This window comes from Choloepus didactylus, chromosome 2 (assembly GCF_015220235.1).
Source record: "Choloepus didactylus isolate mChoDid1 chromosome 2, mChoDid1.pri, whole genome shotgun sequence".
In the NCBI taxonomy this organism is placed as follows: domain Eukaryota; kingdom Metazoa; phylum Chordata; class Mammalia; order Pilosa; family Megalonychidae; genus Choloepus; species Choloepus didactylus.
The window spans coordinates 184,745,237-184,764,475 of NC_051308.1; the positions used below are offsets into that span (position 1 = coordinate 184,745,237).

The following is a 19,239-nucleotide window of genomic DNA, read 5'->3' on the forward strand; positions in this document are numbered from 1 at the left end:
AACTGGTAAACTGTGGTGCCATAACAGAACTATGGAATCAAAGGAAGGCATGAAGGGATATAGCAACTTGCTAAGAACATTTAGTTACCTGATTAATAACAACAGTTGTACCTTAATAACTGTCATTATGTAAAAACAGTCATGGCTAAGAAAACCTTGAAACTCACATATACCTTTAGAAATTCAATCAAATCTCTCAATGACAGGCAAAACTAGAGGAAGGGCCTTTAGCTCAAAAGCAAATGGTTCGACTTAACAACAAGTGTAAGTAGGGTTCTAATGAATAATTTTGATAGTCAATCCCTAATTTGCGTTTTATACAAAATTTATTTGCCTAATTTTCCCTTTTATTCCATGATATTTTAAGTAAAAATGATCATGGTAGGGCGATAACACGATTCAAACATGGGTCTTGATCACCCATCATCACTTTTAGCAGCCTTAAATGATTCTACTGGCCCCTCTGGCACATGAAAGGTATTTATTAATGCTCTGTGTCTTAACAGAGCTTAGAGATTCGCACTTCTCATTACTTAAAGAAGAGTGATAAGGCTGGTCAGGATCAAAGTTCTGGATTTAGAGTTTCTTCCTAAGTTACGGAATGGGGTTAAGGCTTCAGCAGGACCCAGCAGCTACCTCATTCCTGGGCACCAAGAAAACAGCATGCACCTCACCCTCCCACTCTTGGAAGGAGAGAAAGATAGAGCAAGATGTGCGGGAGAGGCACCGGATCCTGACTGGGAGAATTCGGAAGCACTCTTCACGCCTTCCTCCACCCAGTGGTGAGCATCTAGCTGTACTTGTGTTTAACACTATCTGTCACATTATCTTTCTTAGAAAAAATATTGTGTGTGTGTTTTTAGAAATTAAAAAAAAATCTTTTGCATGCTTTACAAAGTTTTAAAAAGAGAAAGAAAAGAAAAAAGGGAGCTTGGGAAAATTGTGTAAAAAAGCATCTGTCTTAACTTTTAAAAATGTCAAGGGAGGAAGAATACGTGAAGGAAGAAAAATAAAAGCATGAAAGTGGTGTGCCACCTCTCAAAGGAGGTTCAAAAATATAATTAAACCTATTGTAATATTTCTTAGTTTGCCCATAGTGCACTGTCATCGTGATCTATCTAATGGCCCCAAGCGGCCAGGCAGCCTTGTGCCACTGCCCCAAGAATCTGGGGACTTCTGGTGAGAAATTTTAGGGACTGACAAGCGGGGTATGTGTGTCCTGAAGTTTAAAACACCACTAAATTTCTGAAATGAGAGTAAGTTTCACAATCTGAGTTAAATAATCCTAAAAACTCACAGACCCAAACTCTACCTTCGTTAAGACAGTCTTGTAAGGAAACCTCCCACTGCTACAGTCTGTGTGTATATATTACATGGAGGGTCACTTATTGGAATGGATTCCGATTCAGTGATACTATTATGGCCAAAGATAATGCTTCACACCTGAGGGTAAGGGTCATTGTCAAAGTGTCCTGATCCCTGCAATGAGTTTGGCATTTTCAGTGTCTACAGTCTGGAGAATAGGAAGAAACTTTGGCGGGGAACTAAGAACTCAAAGGTGAGACTTCAGGCAATGTGTCTTAATAAGCACTTTATTTATTGTGCTTAATCTAATCCTCAACAAACCTTCTCAGGAAAGTACATTTTCTAGATGAGAACTAAGCCCTGTAATGAGGCTAAATAACTTGCCTTGGATCACAGAAAAGCAAGAAAGAGGCAGAGCCATGATTAAAATTCAAGGATGTTTGACCCTGAGACCTGTTCTTTTTTACACCCAATGACTTCCATATATAATATATGACTTCCATATACCATATATGCCTTAAACGCAAGATAATAAAAGCTATATAGTGTCCTTGTCCTCAAAAGGTTTACAACCTAGTACAATGATAAAAAATAATACCAGAATATTATATTTAATGCAATGTCAAATGTGTTCAATCTCACAGGAGAAATGAAAACAACATGTTAGGAAAATTCAAAGGACTAACATCACAGTGGCTTGAGGATTCAGAAAAAGGTTTGATTTCAAGAAGAGTTGGCACTTAAGCTGCACTCTCAAGGATGGTTAGGATTTAAAGAGGCAGAAAAGGAGATAAAAGAAGGCTTCTAGGCAAACAACAAAGCATGTGCAAAAGTCCAGAGGTAGGGGAAGTAAAGTGATGGATCTGCTGGAACCATGACAGTTTCTGAGTAGAGAAGTGATATGATAATTGTTGAATTTGAGAACATTTATATGGCAAACGGAGACAAAATGCACTAAAGGGTTAGGACTAAGACCCTGGAGGTGGGGAGATCAGTTGGAAGTCTGATGTAGGGGTCTTGGCAGGAGGGGATGGAAGCCTGAACAATACAGTAAAGAAAGAATATAGAATTTTCACAATGGATATCTGGCAACTCTTTCCAGATAGTAAACAGGCATACACTAAGAAAGGGCATAAATAATGTAAATCATCACATTCTTCTAGCAGATTCAAAATATCAATAAGATGTATATCATACAGTCACCTTCTTAGTCAATAATCGTATTAAGAACCTTTTGCACATTAGGGAACTAAAAGTTGGCAAAAATTAAATGACTTGTCCGATGTCATTTAGGTTCTGGCCTGTCTGGAATGCCGTGTCGGGCTTCTGAGGCTAAAGACCAACTGCCTTCTGGTGTATTAGAGAGATGAGGATGCCCCCGCCAATCAAACCTGGGAATGTTAAGGAAGGACTGGACCAACCACAACCCTTCCTGTCTGTTCCATATATAGTGAAATCTGATTTCAATGTACCTGTACTTCACCATAGGCTTTACCATTCTTTGATTGTTTTACAGGTAATACTTTTATCCCCAAATATACTGTGTGCACTTTGAGGACTGAAAAGATGGGCACCATGGGGCACAGAAAAGGCAGTGGTCTAGACTGGGAGAGATCGTCTGGAGTCCCAGCCTTGCCACTAGTCACCAGTGTAACATGGGTAAGTCACTTAAAGCCTTTGGACCTCACAATTGTAATAATAATTATGATGATAAAACTGAAGGGGGTTTATTATCCAGAATATATACAGAACACCTACAACTCAATAACAAAAAGACAAACAACCTAATTAAAAAACGGGAAAAGGACTTGAATAGATATTTCTCCAAATATATACAAATTTCCAATAAGTACATGAAAAGTTGCTCAATATCATTAGTCACAATGCGATACCTCTTCATATCCACTAGGATGGCTATTTAATAAAAGAATAGAAAGTAACAAGTGTTGGTGAGGATGTGGAGAAATATGAACCCTTGTACATTGTTGGTGGGAATGTAAAATGGTGCAGCTGCTGTAGAAAAGAGTTTGGCATTTCTTAGAAAGTTAAGTATTGAATTACCATATGACATAGTAATTCCACTTCTGGGTATATATCAAAATAATTGAGTGGCACAAATAGATACTTGTACACTGTTGTTCACGGCGGCATTATTCACAATAGCCAAAAGGTGGGAGCAATCCAAGTGTCCATCAACAGATGAATGGGTAAACAAAATGTGCCATATATACACAATGGAATATTATTCAGCTATAAAAAGGAATGGAGTTTTCTGATCCATGCTATAACTTGGGTCAACTGTGAAGACACCACGCTGAGTGAAATAAGCTACACACAAAAGGGCAAATACTGTTCGACTTCACTTATATGAAATACCTAGAATAAGGAGTATAGTAGATTATAGTAGATTACAGATTACCAGGGGCTGGGGTGGGGGCTGGGGATAAAGAGGTACTGCTAATGGCTACAGAGGTTCTGTTTGGGATGATGAAAAAGTTTTGATAATGGATGGTGGTGATAGTAGCACAATATTGTGAATGTAATTATGTCACTGAATTGTACACATGAAACTGGTTAAAAGGGGAAATTGTGTATTGTACATACAATAACAATTTTTTAAAAATCATCAGCACTGCCACCACCATCAACATCATCCTCACAATAGCAAGGACTATCATTTGTTAAGCATTGTTTATGGGCCAGACTCAGGGCTCAGTGCTTGAAGTGCATCATCCCATTCAATCCTCACAAAACCACCAGGAGGGAACTGAGGCACAAAGAGGTTAAGTAACTTTCCCAGGTCATAGGGTCAGGATTAAGCCAGATGACTTTCAATTCCAAGGAGCCTAGACCTCTTACGTGTTCCTAACAGCTCTATCACTGTTTTAGGTATAGAGTTGATGAATCAATAAATTTTTGAATTAAGGAGAGTAAATAATTACCCTCCGCATTTGCCCCCTAAACTTTAAGCAATGTGAAACGAAACTTAGAAATTCTATATTATATGCATAGGTGGAGAGAACAGGCTCCTCAACTTTCTTTAGCTCACTGTCTGACGTATTTGTAGATTTTTGTTCCACACAGGAGTCTTTCTCAAAAGGTTAACTTTTGGAAATTGTCTCTTAAGATGTTATTTCTAAGTCACTCATGCTCCCGCCCCCTTCTTTCCTGAGATGAGTAGAAGGTAGTCTTTGTGTCATTTCTTAATAAATGGTTTGCTATTAAGGAATCATTATAGTAATGTGGGCTATTGGAAGAAAGAGGTTACTTTAGTAGCCAACCCTCTTAATGACCTGCTCTTCTGTACACATTAGTAGTTGGATAAGGTTGTGGTTATTGAACTTCTGTCATCCACCAGAGACAATCTGCTAAGGCATACATTGTTGGAAAGAGAGGATGATGGAAAAAAAAAATTATCCAAATTTTCAAGCTATCTTTCCTTGCAGATGACCAAGCACTGAGTTTACAACTTGTTCTAACTTGTTCTAAATCAGCGGGGAGCATTAACTAAATGACAAGTGTGCTCAACCTATTGCTAATGACACATATCCTCTGAGAGGCTGCATTCCGTGGAATTCAACAAATATTTATTGAGCATGTTCAACATGCCAGGCACTGTTCTAGATCTCTGAGCTGTATCAGTGAACAAGATACACAAAAATCCCTGCCTTCTTGAAGCTTACACTTTAGAAATTAACCATCATAGCTGTTCCTTCCTCAAATTTGCTTGGAACTGAAAGAATGTGGAATAATGGCCAACGCATCCCCTCCAAAAGGCTATCAGGGTTTGGTACCTAATTTCCAACTTACAAAATACCTAGGGAAAAAAGAGAGGTATATTTCTCTCCAGATTAAATGATCTAATACATTAAGAGTCTGGGAACTTGTGCTTTAAGATGGGTGGGGGGCAGGGAGCTGATGGCTGGGGAGCCAACAAGAGCACACAGTTCTAAGGGCCCAACACAATTTAGCGTTGTTTTGCATTCTAGTGGCAAAGTTCTTGTAAGAAAGTCCATGTCACTGGCACAAAAGGAGTGAACATGGGAAAATACTAGCTTTCTATCAAAGGCACTGTTGTAAAACGCACAATGCTATGAAAACTCAAGCAAATCTGGAATCATCGTTAAAGGAAATTAACTTGGAAAGTAATTTATGGCAAGAAAATTCAACTCCTTTGTTATCTTCCTTTTACCGTAATATGCTTCCTGAATGCTGCCTATGAGAAAGGGCTTTTAGAAAGAAAAAAAAATAAGTATAGTAAAATTAACTCATTTTATCAATTTGTGCTCTCTGCCAGAGTTTCCTGACTGTGGCTATGAAGGGCTGTAAAACTGATGAATTTGCATGGAAAAAGAAACCAGGGTAAGTAATTTGTGTAAGAGGTAACACGGACATAGACTGCTATAATTCAGACACCCTGCAGATAGCAGACTGCTGCAGTGTGAGCAGTTATGGGTTAGAAAAATGACCACACTGCAGTCAGTCTGACTTGAATGGAAATCAATCATAAAGGTACTTTCTCTGCAGCTTCTACACCACAGTCTTCAGCAACTCCTTTGCCAAGCAGATTTCTGGTCTGTAAACCCTATGCTGATCTTTTTCTACCCTTCACTCTTAAAAGGTCTGACTAAAGGCAGGCTAGGAGTATGGTTTTCCAAACAGGAACATAAAAGAAAAGCACTGAACTCAAATGAGGATTTCCCCCTATATGAAGATGAACTTCCCTGCTATTAAAAGATTTAAGCAACGCTTTTTATGAAATGCAGCATAAGGTGCCAAAAGTCAGTAGAATGTTTTTAACCCCATCCAGGACATCTGCTGGAGCCCCGTTTTCAAACACCCACATCTTGTGGCCACAAGGTAAGGAATATGTGTGTTTGTTGTGGTAAAAGTACTAGAGGAAGGCAAATACAGGAATTTTTATTTCTGGAAAAATGTTTCCCTTTTATTAAAATAGGAACAATTCATCGATACCCTCCATCCACCCCACCCCAAATCATGAAGTTGGTTTATCTTGGACAGATAATTATTATGAGCTCAATTTGTCAATTAAGTGTACTCAGGAACTTTTACTACCATAAAGAAGGTATGGGATCTCAAGAAACTTAGATATAAACTGCTATATAGGAAGGAATTGTCTCCTATTTATTTCTTTATTCCTCTTGGTACACAACTCAGGACCCTTCATATATTAACACATACAATAAATGTTTATTGAAATGGACTGAAACTATAAGAGCATGTTAATGAAAAATGGCTAAGAACTAGTATTTATCAATCAATTATTATGTGACAGTATTTATCAATCAATTATTATGTGCCAGGCAATGTGCTAGGTTTTTCCTGAATTATCTCACTTAATCCTCAGAGTACCCCAATGGAATATGCACTTGTATTACACACTTACAAATGAGAAAACGTAAACACTCTAAGGTTACACAACATGATTGAGACCACACAGCTAAATAAACGACAGAACAGGGCTTGAACCTAGACATTTCTAGATATCTACCCAATGAAAGAGGGCAAAACCCTTATTTCCAAATACCCTGTTTTTCCTCCATACCTTTTTCTGCCCCAAGAGATGTCTTTCATGAATGGGGAGATGAATTCAACAAGACTTTAAATAGAAAAATAATTATCACCTACCACTTAACTGGCAAAACTTCTATCTATCTCATTGTTGTCCTTCTCATTCTTTGTTTTTACAGGTCGTTAGTGTTAAGAATGTCAACCAGTGTTTCATAGGACAAAGGGCCCTTACACTTGGTCTAACAGAGCAATCTGTGGAGGGGTTAGCAATGCTGACTGATCTCCTGCATTAGTGGCTTCGGCCTTGGGGACTGAAATTGATTTTCTGCATTTTAGAGCATCCTCTTGTCTTAGTTTTTGGTTGAGGTCAACTGTGGTACCCGTTTAGTACCTGAAACAGCTTCAGCCATGGGACTAAGTTTTCCCTGATAGAGGATGGATTTGACAGCCTCAGAGATCTTTTCACCACGATGGTCTATAAACCAGGGAAGGGCTTCTAAACATAAGCCCCTTAACCAAGAGTGCATTGGGACTATCTGACCACTAGCTATTAGGAAACAAACTACGTCAACATAGTTCCACCCCAACAACCTGCTAATCCATAGCTGTCTATAACAATAGTTCTCAATATTTTCACTAAGAACTATTTAATTTTCCCCCCTCCATCTATTGAGAAATCCTCAATTCCAGTAATTGACCTCATGTGTGGCTTTCCTGAGTATCAACTCCAGCAATTTCATCTTAGACATGCTTACAGAGTCACGAGAGACAGTCTTCCTAATCAGCAAGGGTTAGCTATTATTACCAATATAGATAATATATAATATATTCCAGCCAAAATCTCAGTAACATTTATTTTGTGGGTAATATAGGGCTCTGAAAATCCCAAAATGTCCTTTCTCCATCTGTTGGATATGAATATCTGTTCTAAAAAATTGAGGCTTATGAGTACATAAATAAAGTTTTACTAAAAGCCACATTGTCACCAATGGCCCCAGCATGCTGCTGTTACTCGCAGGGAGATTTTGTTCACAACATAAGTGATAGAGAATTTTTCAAATAGTATATAACTAAGTACTCTTTTCAAAACCTCTGATATAAATAACCCAGATATGGCTGGCCACTTAAAAAGTTGTTAGTGTGTCAGTGTTAGATTGAGAATTTTAGAACATCCTGTTATCCATGAGATACCCTGGGATAGCAATTTCCAGAATTACATGGAAACATAGGCTTCAGCTGAAAACTTGAGGAATGAGAATTTTCTGGCTCCCTAAAGTGGATGTATTTGATCTATTATTGGCATGCTTCTAATTTCATCAGCATTATTAACTCTGAAGGGGTCACTAGATTTGTTTTAATAAATTGAATTTTAGAACCCAAATTGTAAAATTGGTCCTTCTTATTTTATATATATATAAAACTTTTTGATAGCATGGTCAGCGCAAGGACAGAGTTAAAGATCAGGGACAGAGGCTTTGTTCAGTAATAATCTTGGTAGCTATCATTATTGAGCATCTACTCTATGATAGACACATGATACTCTCTCATTTCATCCTTGTAACACCCCTGAGAGATATTACTATTTCCAGCATTCAGACTTAGGCCCAGAACACAGAAGGGGATAAATAAATATTTGTTGACTGAATAAGTGATTGTTATCTATGAAAAAAAAAAAAAACACAGCCGACGGGTTAAATACTACTTAGAGTCATAGATTTAATAAGTGGCAAAGCCTGACCCCTACCCCCCAACTCTATATCCTGGACTATTTTATGAAACCATGCTGCCATCTGGAATATAAATTTTATATAATATATTACACATAGGAAGCATAGCCAACAAGTTATCTAGAAATTATTAGAAATAGATGAACATACTAATAGAAATCAAGAAATTAATATGTACATCAAATTATTACATGTTCTGCATCAAATTTTTACTATAAGAGTGTTCATAGTTTGATAAATTTAGCAGGCACTTCAGCTGAGAACAGAGAACAAAAGTTACCCAAATCCTGCCGTGAGAACTCTCACTGCCACCTCTAACCAGGAAGGTTGCAGGTTTATGAATGTAACAGAAAGAACCAAATGTTCATGCAGAGCATCGACTGATGGATCTGCTGATGTCATAAGCTTATTCTTGCCATAGTTCTAATTTCAGCCAACAGGATGATCCATTACACAACCATCAGGGCACACCTCAAACACAAGGTATGCCGTCTCAATTTGTAGGGCTGAGTCAGCTGAGACCAGAGTCAACCGCAGAATGGGGACACCTTTCACCTTACGTGGCTCAGTCTCTATTGGGTAAAGAGGGTAAGAAAGGAAAAATCATGTTTAGCTGCCCATACAGTAACCTGGGATTCCGAAGAAAGCACAGCTTGAAGAAAATTTCTATTAATACCAATCCATGTCATTTGCTGCTTTACTGTCCAAATAGTCACCCCAAATATGTCAAAAAAATTAAAAGAAAAAAATTATACAACAAAATAGCTCTCTGAACTAATTCAATTTCAATATTTATTTTGAAAATTTATTGAACTATAGTAGAGGAAATCCACTAAATTAAGCCAGCCAAACTGCTATTTTTCTTACTAAGAGTATGACAATATTTATAATTTTATCTTTCTATGAGGGGTTGATTAAAACTAGAAAATGAAACATTTGTAATGTCAGAATATATTCAAAATAAGGTGGCTTAGATAGGCAAAATGAAAAAAATATATAGGGCCAAACAACATTTTTCTATTTCATAACTTAGATTTTCTTGAAACACTGCATTTTGGAGACAATGATTTTTTTAAAAACAGGGACGCCCATTCTTTTGTCTGCTACATACTATAGCCTCACTCTAGAAGAGGTTCCATTGACTTCTACAGATATAAAATGTGTGATGTTCATTTTAAAATTACTAGTAGGGCCTGCTATTGACCATCTAATTATGCTGAGTTCCATTTATAAACATAGCTAACCACTAAGTTTATGGAGACTTTTTGTGCTGCTTTAATAGGATATTGATCGAGAGCATAGTTTGAGTGGACTGCCATTGAATTGTGTAATGGCAAACAAAAGGCAAGGTCACAGCAACTGTTCATGCTACGGCTGCAGTCTATTTTTTATTATAATCTTTTTGTTTCTTCCTTTAATGCTCAAACCCAAATGGTTTCTTTCAAAAGAAGAGTCTGCTTAAGCTCTTCTAGGCCTATTGGACTTATTTTTTAAAATTAATTTCCACACAATGATTGCAGCGATAGTGTTTAACAGAAGAGAACCAAGAGGTCATTTGTTCAGAAAAGCAAGTTTCAAATCCAAATATTCACCCCAAACATACCTGAATAGAGATTTAAGTTTCTGCAAATATTTAAATGGCACCCCCCCAAAAAACTGAGCACTTGGAATCTCTTACCCTATACCAATTTCCTTGTTAGTCCTTCTATGTAAGAGCAATAAGTTTGGGTTTATTCCTACCAAGGAGCTTCATTTTCTTATTGTACCATGTAGCTGAGTTAGTTTTGTAACTATTATAATTTATAATTCCATTGTATCGGTTTAGAATATTGTCAATAGTTCTTACTAAATTGCTGGTCGGAAAATCTAAGTGTATGAATATGGGTACTCAAGGGTACACAAAAGACCTGGAGACTTAAAAGAAAAAAAAAGAAGTTTGAACATGAATTGCTCTTTGGCTCTTTAATGACGATTCCTGTGGGAGAATAGAAATTGTGCACATTTCTAAGGCAGAAAACAGCCACTAGGGTGCCACCTCATGCCAGGCTGAGGCAGAAGTCTGGCTCCATTCACTCCCACTCTCCATTGACAAACAGCTCGGGAATCCTGTAGCCAACCCAGCAGCCCAGCTTTGTGGCAGAGCCAGGACAATTCAGCTGCTGGATTTTAATAGATTCTGCAGCAGTGCAAACAGGAACCAAAATCGGTCTGGGTAACTGAGAGTGGTTTTCACACCCAAAGACTCTAAGGCTGGCCACAGTATACTGAGAACCCTGGCTTTTCAAAATTCCGGGGCCATGAAGTCATTCCCAGCCACGAAGTTTACTTAACCCTTGCAGTCGGCTCGGGTGTACAAACCACTGGTAGAAAAATTAGAACCCACCAGGCCAGAGTCACAATGGTTTGTGTGTATTTGCGGTTTTCCTCCTTCCCAGTGAAGTATTTAAGGTTTCAGAGTCACTCCACCAACTTCAAGTAAAATAGAGTCAGCACTTTAGAAGGAAATGGGCAGAAGCAGAGGATTTTTAGGGAGAACTTTCTGGGTTCATACCAGGAAGGATATTTGACAGCCTCAAAGCACATACTTTGAGGAAAACACTGGTGCAAAATAAACAAAAGAGTGGGTGCCGACAGAAAGCTAGCTAGGCAGAATCATTTAGCAGCCAGTAGAGTGGGCTATCTTTGTAGCAACTTCACGGGAAGGAGACCAATCTGAAAATGCCTTTAGAAGTCTTTGTTTGAAAATGTAGCATCATGTAAGAGCCATTTCAACAGATGGTTCCTGTCTCTTTCCTCATAGTATTATGCTAAAACAACTTTAGTGATTTTGAACCACATTGTTAGCACTTGTAAACCTCCTCCCTCAAAGCAGAGAATACTTCTCTATTTCGAAATCTCTGGCACAGTGAGTGTCTTGTGGTCTGTATTCCCCCTCCCCTGCAACAAAGTAACAAATAAGTAGAACTACCTTCAGATGGTCCTCTCTGTGGGGAGAAAGGTGGAAAGGGAACAAATGTATACTTATTTTTATGCTACAGTAATTGCTGCTGAAACAGTATTTCCTTTCTTGGACTTTAGATGATAATGCAAAATAGGAAAGGGTGGATGGGAAGGGAGATAGTGGGAAACTGCAGGTTTAGTCTGCCAGCAAGTATTCCTGATTCCAACACCTCCATGCCTCGGATCAGTATAATTTTAATGTCAAGCAACCCTGTCGCCTGACCCCTTCACCTCTGTATTTGTGAAGCTAAGCCAGCAGCCTTCTCTTGAATTTCTCTGCCATTGCCTCCTCTTTCTCATGAGGAAATACTGAAATAGCATTCTCCCTCCCCTTATTAAATTTAAAAGGAGAAAAGCTAAAACAGAAACTAGTACATGGGAAAAGTAAATCTTGATATATACTGAATACTGAATATTGAATACTGAATACTGAAGATCCAGAAAGAGGGGGAAATGTCAAGCTAAGGTCACTATTAGTGTAAAATTTCCAGACCATATATGTGATTAAAAGTAGGTGTAATTGGGGGACCAGCTAGGACTGGGATAGATAAGATGAAGTTAAGAAGGCATTTGCAATACAGTGGAAGAATTCCTAAGAAACTGAGGCTATTAAAAACACCCAGGAAAAATTTAATCAAGTATTTTTACTTGTTTTGGTTTACATGAAAATATTTTAACCTTTTAAAAAATGCCCAAATTAATAAGCCATAAATTTATCAACTTTAACAAGAAATGATAAATCATTAAAAGCACAGAATCCTTGAGTGCTATTTAATTCTATAATGCAGATATAGGAGCGGTCATGACATAAATGTCTGCAGCCAGAGACTGCAGGTAAAGGAAGAAGTTTCTTAACCTCTTTAAGTCTCATGGTCTCCTTCGTTGGTAAAAAAACAGACAATAAGGCTAATCACGGGAGGATTAAATGAGATAATGTTTATAAAATACCCAGCATAATGTCTGGTACATGGTATATGCTTAATAAATACTAGATGTTATCCTTTTTCATATTATTATTGCATCACAGCCCTAACAGGGTTAACATCATGAGCTTATTTTTAATCAACTTATTTCTTATTGTGCCAGTTAGCTTATTTCTATTTCAAGGATGCAGAACTTTACCCCAGCACCACTCAAGTATAAAAGTTTCCACTGCAACTCTAAAATGGACTCAGTTCTTCCAACACAAGGCAGGTGGCAGCACTCTAAGGAAGGGTTAAAGATTCCAATTTCAATTCCATCATGTGGCTTCTCTAAGTGTTAAGTCTTGCAGAAAGGTGTGTGGGTGAGGAAACCTGAGCTGGGGGGATCTTTAGCCCAGCAGCCATAACAATCTTGTGAAATACACCCTGACAAACCTGGATTAAAGATCTCCAAGAGAGGGGGTGCTCTGGATTGCAGTGGACCAGTTTGGCCTGGAGCCATGAGTTAGCTGATACAGTCCAGTCCCACTCTTGCCAAACAGTTTCAGTCAGCATGAGGCTACGTGTGACTGAGTCCTACAGCGATTACATAGCAGCGTACAGAATCAATGAGCATTCAAGAGCCGAAGGGTCCTCACCATGCCCCGGCATCTACACAACCCCCTAAACATGGACAGGAAACAAAACCAGGTCCCTCTGCAAATTCAATCGCTGGTCCAGCCAGACCCTCTGGCAGTCTTGAAGGCGGGTTTAGAATTCACTTGGCAGCCATGCTGTCTTAGACTGAATAGAGGCCTAATCAAGCTCAAACTGATAAGCCCTGGGATACAAGACCTTAAAGGGAAATACAGGAAGTGGAAGAAGGATGTGATACTAGGGATGGTTTTGAACAGTGTGGGCCATCTCATATAACCCCCAAGTCTTGAGACACTGGTGGCAATGAAGACCGAGTGTAGGAGTATTACCGCAGCCAGGATGGAATAAAAAGGTCTAGTGCTCCAATCTTAGAGTTAAACGGACTTTTATTTTTTTTCCTTTTCACTCTTTAAGCCTATGTTTAGATCCCAGTAAGAGCTCAATGATAATGACACTAGACAGGTATACTCCAGTATTTATTCTCTCCATTATTATTACAATTACAAGAAAAATGTGGGATACTGGCTACTTTCAAAAGTCTTTAAAAAGTAAAATACACACATACACAGAAATAAACTATTATTTGTCTTTGGCAAATAACTGGCTACCCAGCTGTGCTATAACTAGGGCAGCACATGTCCTCCAGGTTACAAGGCAATCTAATCTCTACTTAAGTAGTTGCTCCTTTAAACACACTTCAGTGTTATGGTAGCAATTTCTCCATTCTGAGTCACCACCTGCTGCTCCTAAGGCCTCATTCCTTAGTGTTCCAACCACTCCACACTGGAATACCCCAACACCAGCCAAGGGTCCCTAACTTCCAGACTCTACCACCTGCAGTTACCTTCCAGCTATTTTTCCCAAAACACTTGTAGTTTCAATTTCCCTCCAGCCAGTCTAAAGTATAGATTGTAGCATAACACAGACTTAGTGCAACCATTAACCCACTGTTTGACTTTGGGTGACCAATTTAAATAGAGGTTCAATTTAATTCATCTGTAAAATGGGGGTAATTTAACTGACAAGTTTATTGCAAGGATTAATTTATGTGATGGACATGAAAACCTAGCACAGTGCCTGGCAGATTGTAAGTGCTCAGAAGTCATTAGATTCTCATTTCATCTACCATCCTACCCCCAGATTTCCTGCCCCCACCTTGTATCCCACTTTCTGGACACCTAAGAATCTTCCAGCCTATGAGTAACTGAAATAAGAACAGAGTATCAGAGGCTGTGGGATCAGGGATGTTTAGCTTGCTTGACCTGACATCTTGTCACGGACTGGCTTATTGCGTCAATCCTGCAAGACCATACTACAATGAATGGTGGGTGTGCACTTGAAATGAAAATATTTATTTTTTTACTCCACTTCATTCCACAAGAGATTTGTTGCAGCTTGAAACCAACTTAACAATGTAAATTTTATCTACAAGTAGTTTTTGAGGTAGGTGGGGGTGGAGGGGTGAAAGATAAAATTTTAATAATTGGCATTTATTTTTCCTTCTTTTTGTTGAGGCATAGAACACCATAGCCACTGTAGACACTTTTAAATAGAAACAAAGAGATGCACTTTAGGAAAGGCGAGAATGTGTGTATGTATGTGTGTGTGTATGAGAGAGAGAGAGAGAGACAGAGAGAGAGAGAGAGAGAGAAAATCCTATACCTTCTCCTTGGACTGTCTGGATTATGTCATAGCAAAAATTCAATCAATGACCCTTTGATCAATGGAACAGGGTGGTGACAGGTACTCTTAATTCACTGTTGTTAGTGAGTATTGACAAGCTGGTAACGATCATGCTGTACTGTGTCACTCATGCTGAAGGCATTAGCATTCTTTAAAGGTCAAAAGCAAATTCTTTAAAAATGCAGAACTTCTTAGAAATCAGGGAAACCTCTGAATTTTTTTTTAACCGAGTTCACACTGTAAACTAAGGAATATGTGAGGTGTTCAGGATTTCAGTTCTTTCCCCATGCCTCCCATGAAAATTATATTTAATTTTTCCTGATTTAAATTCTTGGCTGTCAAACAAACTTCATGGCAAAATTCTTCCAATGGGTGAATGAAAAGGGGATTCTGAAAGCTGTTTGTGTCTCTAAAAAGCATAGGCAGGAGGTAAGCACAATCCTAAGGTAAAGCTGTACTAAATCAAAGCAAAATTATACTTACTCTGTGACACTCTTACTAGCTCAGTCACACTAAAAACACCTGATGTGACAAAACTGTCCTGGAAGCCCAAATGTCCTGGGGAAACAAAAACAAAAGAAAACAAAGTGTCATAAATAGTAGACATTTGACAACAGAATTCTAAATATTAGTTTCATTATGATTAAAAAAGTGATGTCTAATTTCATACTCTGCTCTAGTCAGAGTTTATGTGGGAGGGCACAGTCATTTAGTTATGTAGATGGGTTTTTGGTTTGAATCTAGAGGTTATGGAAAGCAGTGACACAACCACTGGGTGATTTTCGAAATGGTTAAAAAAAAATCAACAGGAAATCTGAAACAAAAGACTACTGAAAATAAATGGTTACCCTGAGTGACCTCTGAGATCTTAACAATTGGCATGAAAACAGCAGACCTAGTAATCAACCAAGATAGCGAAATTCCATAATAGTTTTTAAACACTATATTCTAAAGAAACATCTGATCAGGATTAGCTATCCATTCATTCAAATCAACAAGGTTTAAACATGTTCCCTTCATTTCTAGAGGTTCCATAGGGGAAATCTTTAAAAAGCTGGTACAGGAAAAGCAAGCTTGAACCTTTGAAACATGAAAACAAGTTCTTTAAACATAAATAAAAATTCAGATTTGTTTAGAAAACAAGAACATTTTGTGTATTGGTTTAATTTTTTTGAGAAAAGAGAATACGTAAATGGTTCAAAACATTGCTTAAGTTTGAATTCTGTATCTGCTTCATTTTTTACTGGATGGTTAATTGTCTTTAAGGTATCTGATACTACATCTATCACCAACTAACTGCTCATTTAATTTTATGTTATATTCAGAAACATAAGACTAATAAATGGCAAGGAATATATAATCAGTGATGTATAGCTTCCCAATCTGCCTTTACATCTTTCTGATTTTATGAGTATCACATAGACTCTAGTTAAGAGATCTATCTTTAGGGTCAGCTTAATTGCTTGCTTTAAAATTTTAAAATTATAGGGGAAGCTGTTGGCTGAAGGGATTCTTGAAATAACTGTTCTTCGAAATAACTTTTTTTAAGGTTTCACAGACCTTTAATTAAACATTTATTAATTTAAATTTCTACTGTCTTTTTTTTTTATTAAGCCAATTTTTTTTTTTTTTTTTTTTTCCCAATTCTTAAGCATTTCCTAGGTCCCCCTGGAAAGCTTGGAGGCCCCAGGCATTGATCCACTGGTTTCTGATTGCTGAGATGGCTCTTTTTTTTTTTTTTTAATTCAGTTTTATTGAGATACATTCACATACCATACAATCTTCCATGGTGTACAATCAATTGTTCACAGTACCATCTTATAGTTGTGCATTCATCACCCCAATCTATTTTTGAACATTTTCCTTACACCAGAAAGAATCAGAATAAGAATAAAAAACAAAAATATAAAAAGAACACCCAAATCACCACCACCACCACCCCCCCATCCCACCCTATTTTCCTTTAGGTTTTGTCCCCATTTTTCTACTCATCCATCCATACACTGGATAAAGCGAGTGCGATCCACAGGGTTTTCACAATCACACCGTCACCCCTTGTAAGCTACACTGTTATACAATCGTCTTCAGGTGTCAAGGCTACTGGGTTGGAGTCTGGAAGTTTCAGGTATTTACTTCTAACTATTCCAATATATTAAAACCTAAAAAGTGTTATCTATATAGTGCGTAAGAATGTCCACCAGGGCGACCTCTTAACTCCATTTGAAATCACTCAGCCACTGAAACTTTATTGAAATAATTGTGTTTTGAAACTGTTCTTTGAAATGCCTTTACGAAATATAACATTAGAAAACAGAACAATCTGAACATGTAACAATCCAGAAATAAAATTTATGCTATTGATAAAAGCTAGACTTTGCCCACTACCAAGGTAAAGAAAGCTTTCCTATGGCACAGTATATGCACTAATAAACTTGTTAAATGTCATGCACATGAACACATTCACAAATGGCCAATGTTTTAGAGGATTATAAATGGGCCTACAAGAATTACTCTTTTAGTTTTGGTTATATTGGATTTTTGCATAAGAAAGATTTTCACTGAAATTTAAAAGAAAAAACAACTTTTATGTATCAGACACATAGAACTATGATATTTTAGAATAAACTTCTATTTTTTTTTAGGATATGCAATAATCAAGAATTGCTTTTAAAAATAAAATGGCAAAATTTCATTGGAAGAAGTGCTTAAGAAATTTCACCTCTCAAAACAACCCAAACCCAGGTATTTAATTAACTTTTATTTGGTAAGTGCCTGAGATGTCTTCTCTTGGGTTGAGCTGAGAAATAAAAAAGACAAATAAAATAAAAACTCTTTAATGAGGTCTTAGCAAACAGACCATAACATCTCATTCCTTTGTGACACCACTAACATCATATTTATCCATAATAAAGGAAATGCAACCACAATGTACATTAAGTTTGACTTAAAACACATACAACAATAGATAGGAAATTTGTAGCTGAATAGGAAAATCTGGGTTTATCTCCAGCCTTGCTCAACTCTTATCAGCATCACTTGCTTGTGGGCTGATACTTGTTTTAGTTCCAATCTTTGAAATTCCTTATTTTAAAGATGATCTGACATGAATTTATGTACAGAATGAATGACAATACACATACTTTAATCCTGACACAAATAAAGCAAACAATATATTCAAAAAATTAGTTGGCCCAAAGACTTGAAAGGGGAAAAAACACCTGTATTTTTCCATTCAAACTACCACCCTCTTTTGGTTGTTCCTTTTTCTTAGATTTCGGTGTTCTCCAGGGTCTGTGCTCATTTCTCTCTGTCTCTCCCTCATCCATCCATCCACCCATCCATCCATCCATCTACATATCCTAAGTTTTTTTTCGGATTTTTTTTTTTTTATCTGTTTCCACAACATCAGATACCAGTCTAGACTATAATATTTGTGAAAGTGAGAATAATGTTTGGTTTGTTCACACTATATCCTCAAAGCCTGGGACAAATCACCTGGGATATTCACCTGAGAGGTGAATATCTGCTGAAGGAGTAGGTGAATGAATCTATAGACCAATGTGAGAAGAGGCCACCATGTGCCTTACCATGTAACAAGCTAAGGACTAAAAATCTCTGGCAGCCAGCCCCACAACTCCACAGTTTTCAGGAAGAAAGAATCGCCTTGATGACACCTTGATTTGGACTTTTTCCCAGCCTCAAACCATGAGCAAATACATTCCCATTGTTTAACTCAACCCATTTCATGGCCTTTGCTTGAACAGCCAAGGAAACTAAACAATCTCTTTCCTAGGTTCCAAACACATAAACCCAAACGTTTATTGGACACATCTCCCAGATAGCCCATAGGTACCTCAGGCTCAACATGTCCAAAGCTGAACTCCTCTTCTTCTCCCCGCCAAATCCCGTTCTTATGCATCTGAACCATCCATCATTCATCCAGTTTTCCAAGTTTTGGTGTTATCCTTGATTCCTGTTCATGAACTCCCACTGATTCCATTTCCTAACTATGTCTTGACCTTCTCGCCTCTTGCCATTTCTCACCAAGCATGATGGGATAGCCTCCGAACCATGTTCTCCAACATTTTTTGCCTCCCTTCCAGTCTTTCTCCACTTTGCAGCCAGAGTTGTCTCACTAATAGGCAAATCTGATGATTCATTCATTTATTCAAAAAAATATTTATTGAACACCACCATGAGCCAGGCATTATGCTAGGGGCTCGAGATATAGTACCTGTCTTCAGGGAGTTTACAGTCTAGGTGTAGAAAACAGCTAAAAACATGTAAAGCACATTATTTTAAAAATCATAAATGCAACGAGTGAAATGAAGGCAACAAATGGCATTGTGGGGTACAGAATCACAGGAAAGGTCTCTCTTAAGAGCTGATACCGGAAAGATAGTCAGGAGCCAGCCAGGAAAAGAAGGGGGGTG

At 37.8% G+C, this 19,239-nt stretch overlaps 1 protein-coding gene across 8 annotated transcripts in view; it reads right to left on the reverse strand.

Annotated features, from left to right (window-relative positions):
* Positions 1-19,239, reverse strand: part of NFIA (nuclear factor I A) — a 385,493-nt gene that overhangs the window by 122,293 nt on the left and 243,961 nt on the right. For all 8 annotated transcript variants that reach the window (XM_037827066.1, XM_037827069.1, XM_037827070.1 and 5 more), the window contains one exon: positions 15,290-15,364. In XM_037827066.1, coding sequence (XP_037682994.1) covers positions 15,290-15,364 — 75 coding nt within the window. The remainder of the gene's footprint in view (positions 1-15,289; positions 15,365-19,239) is intronic.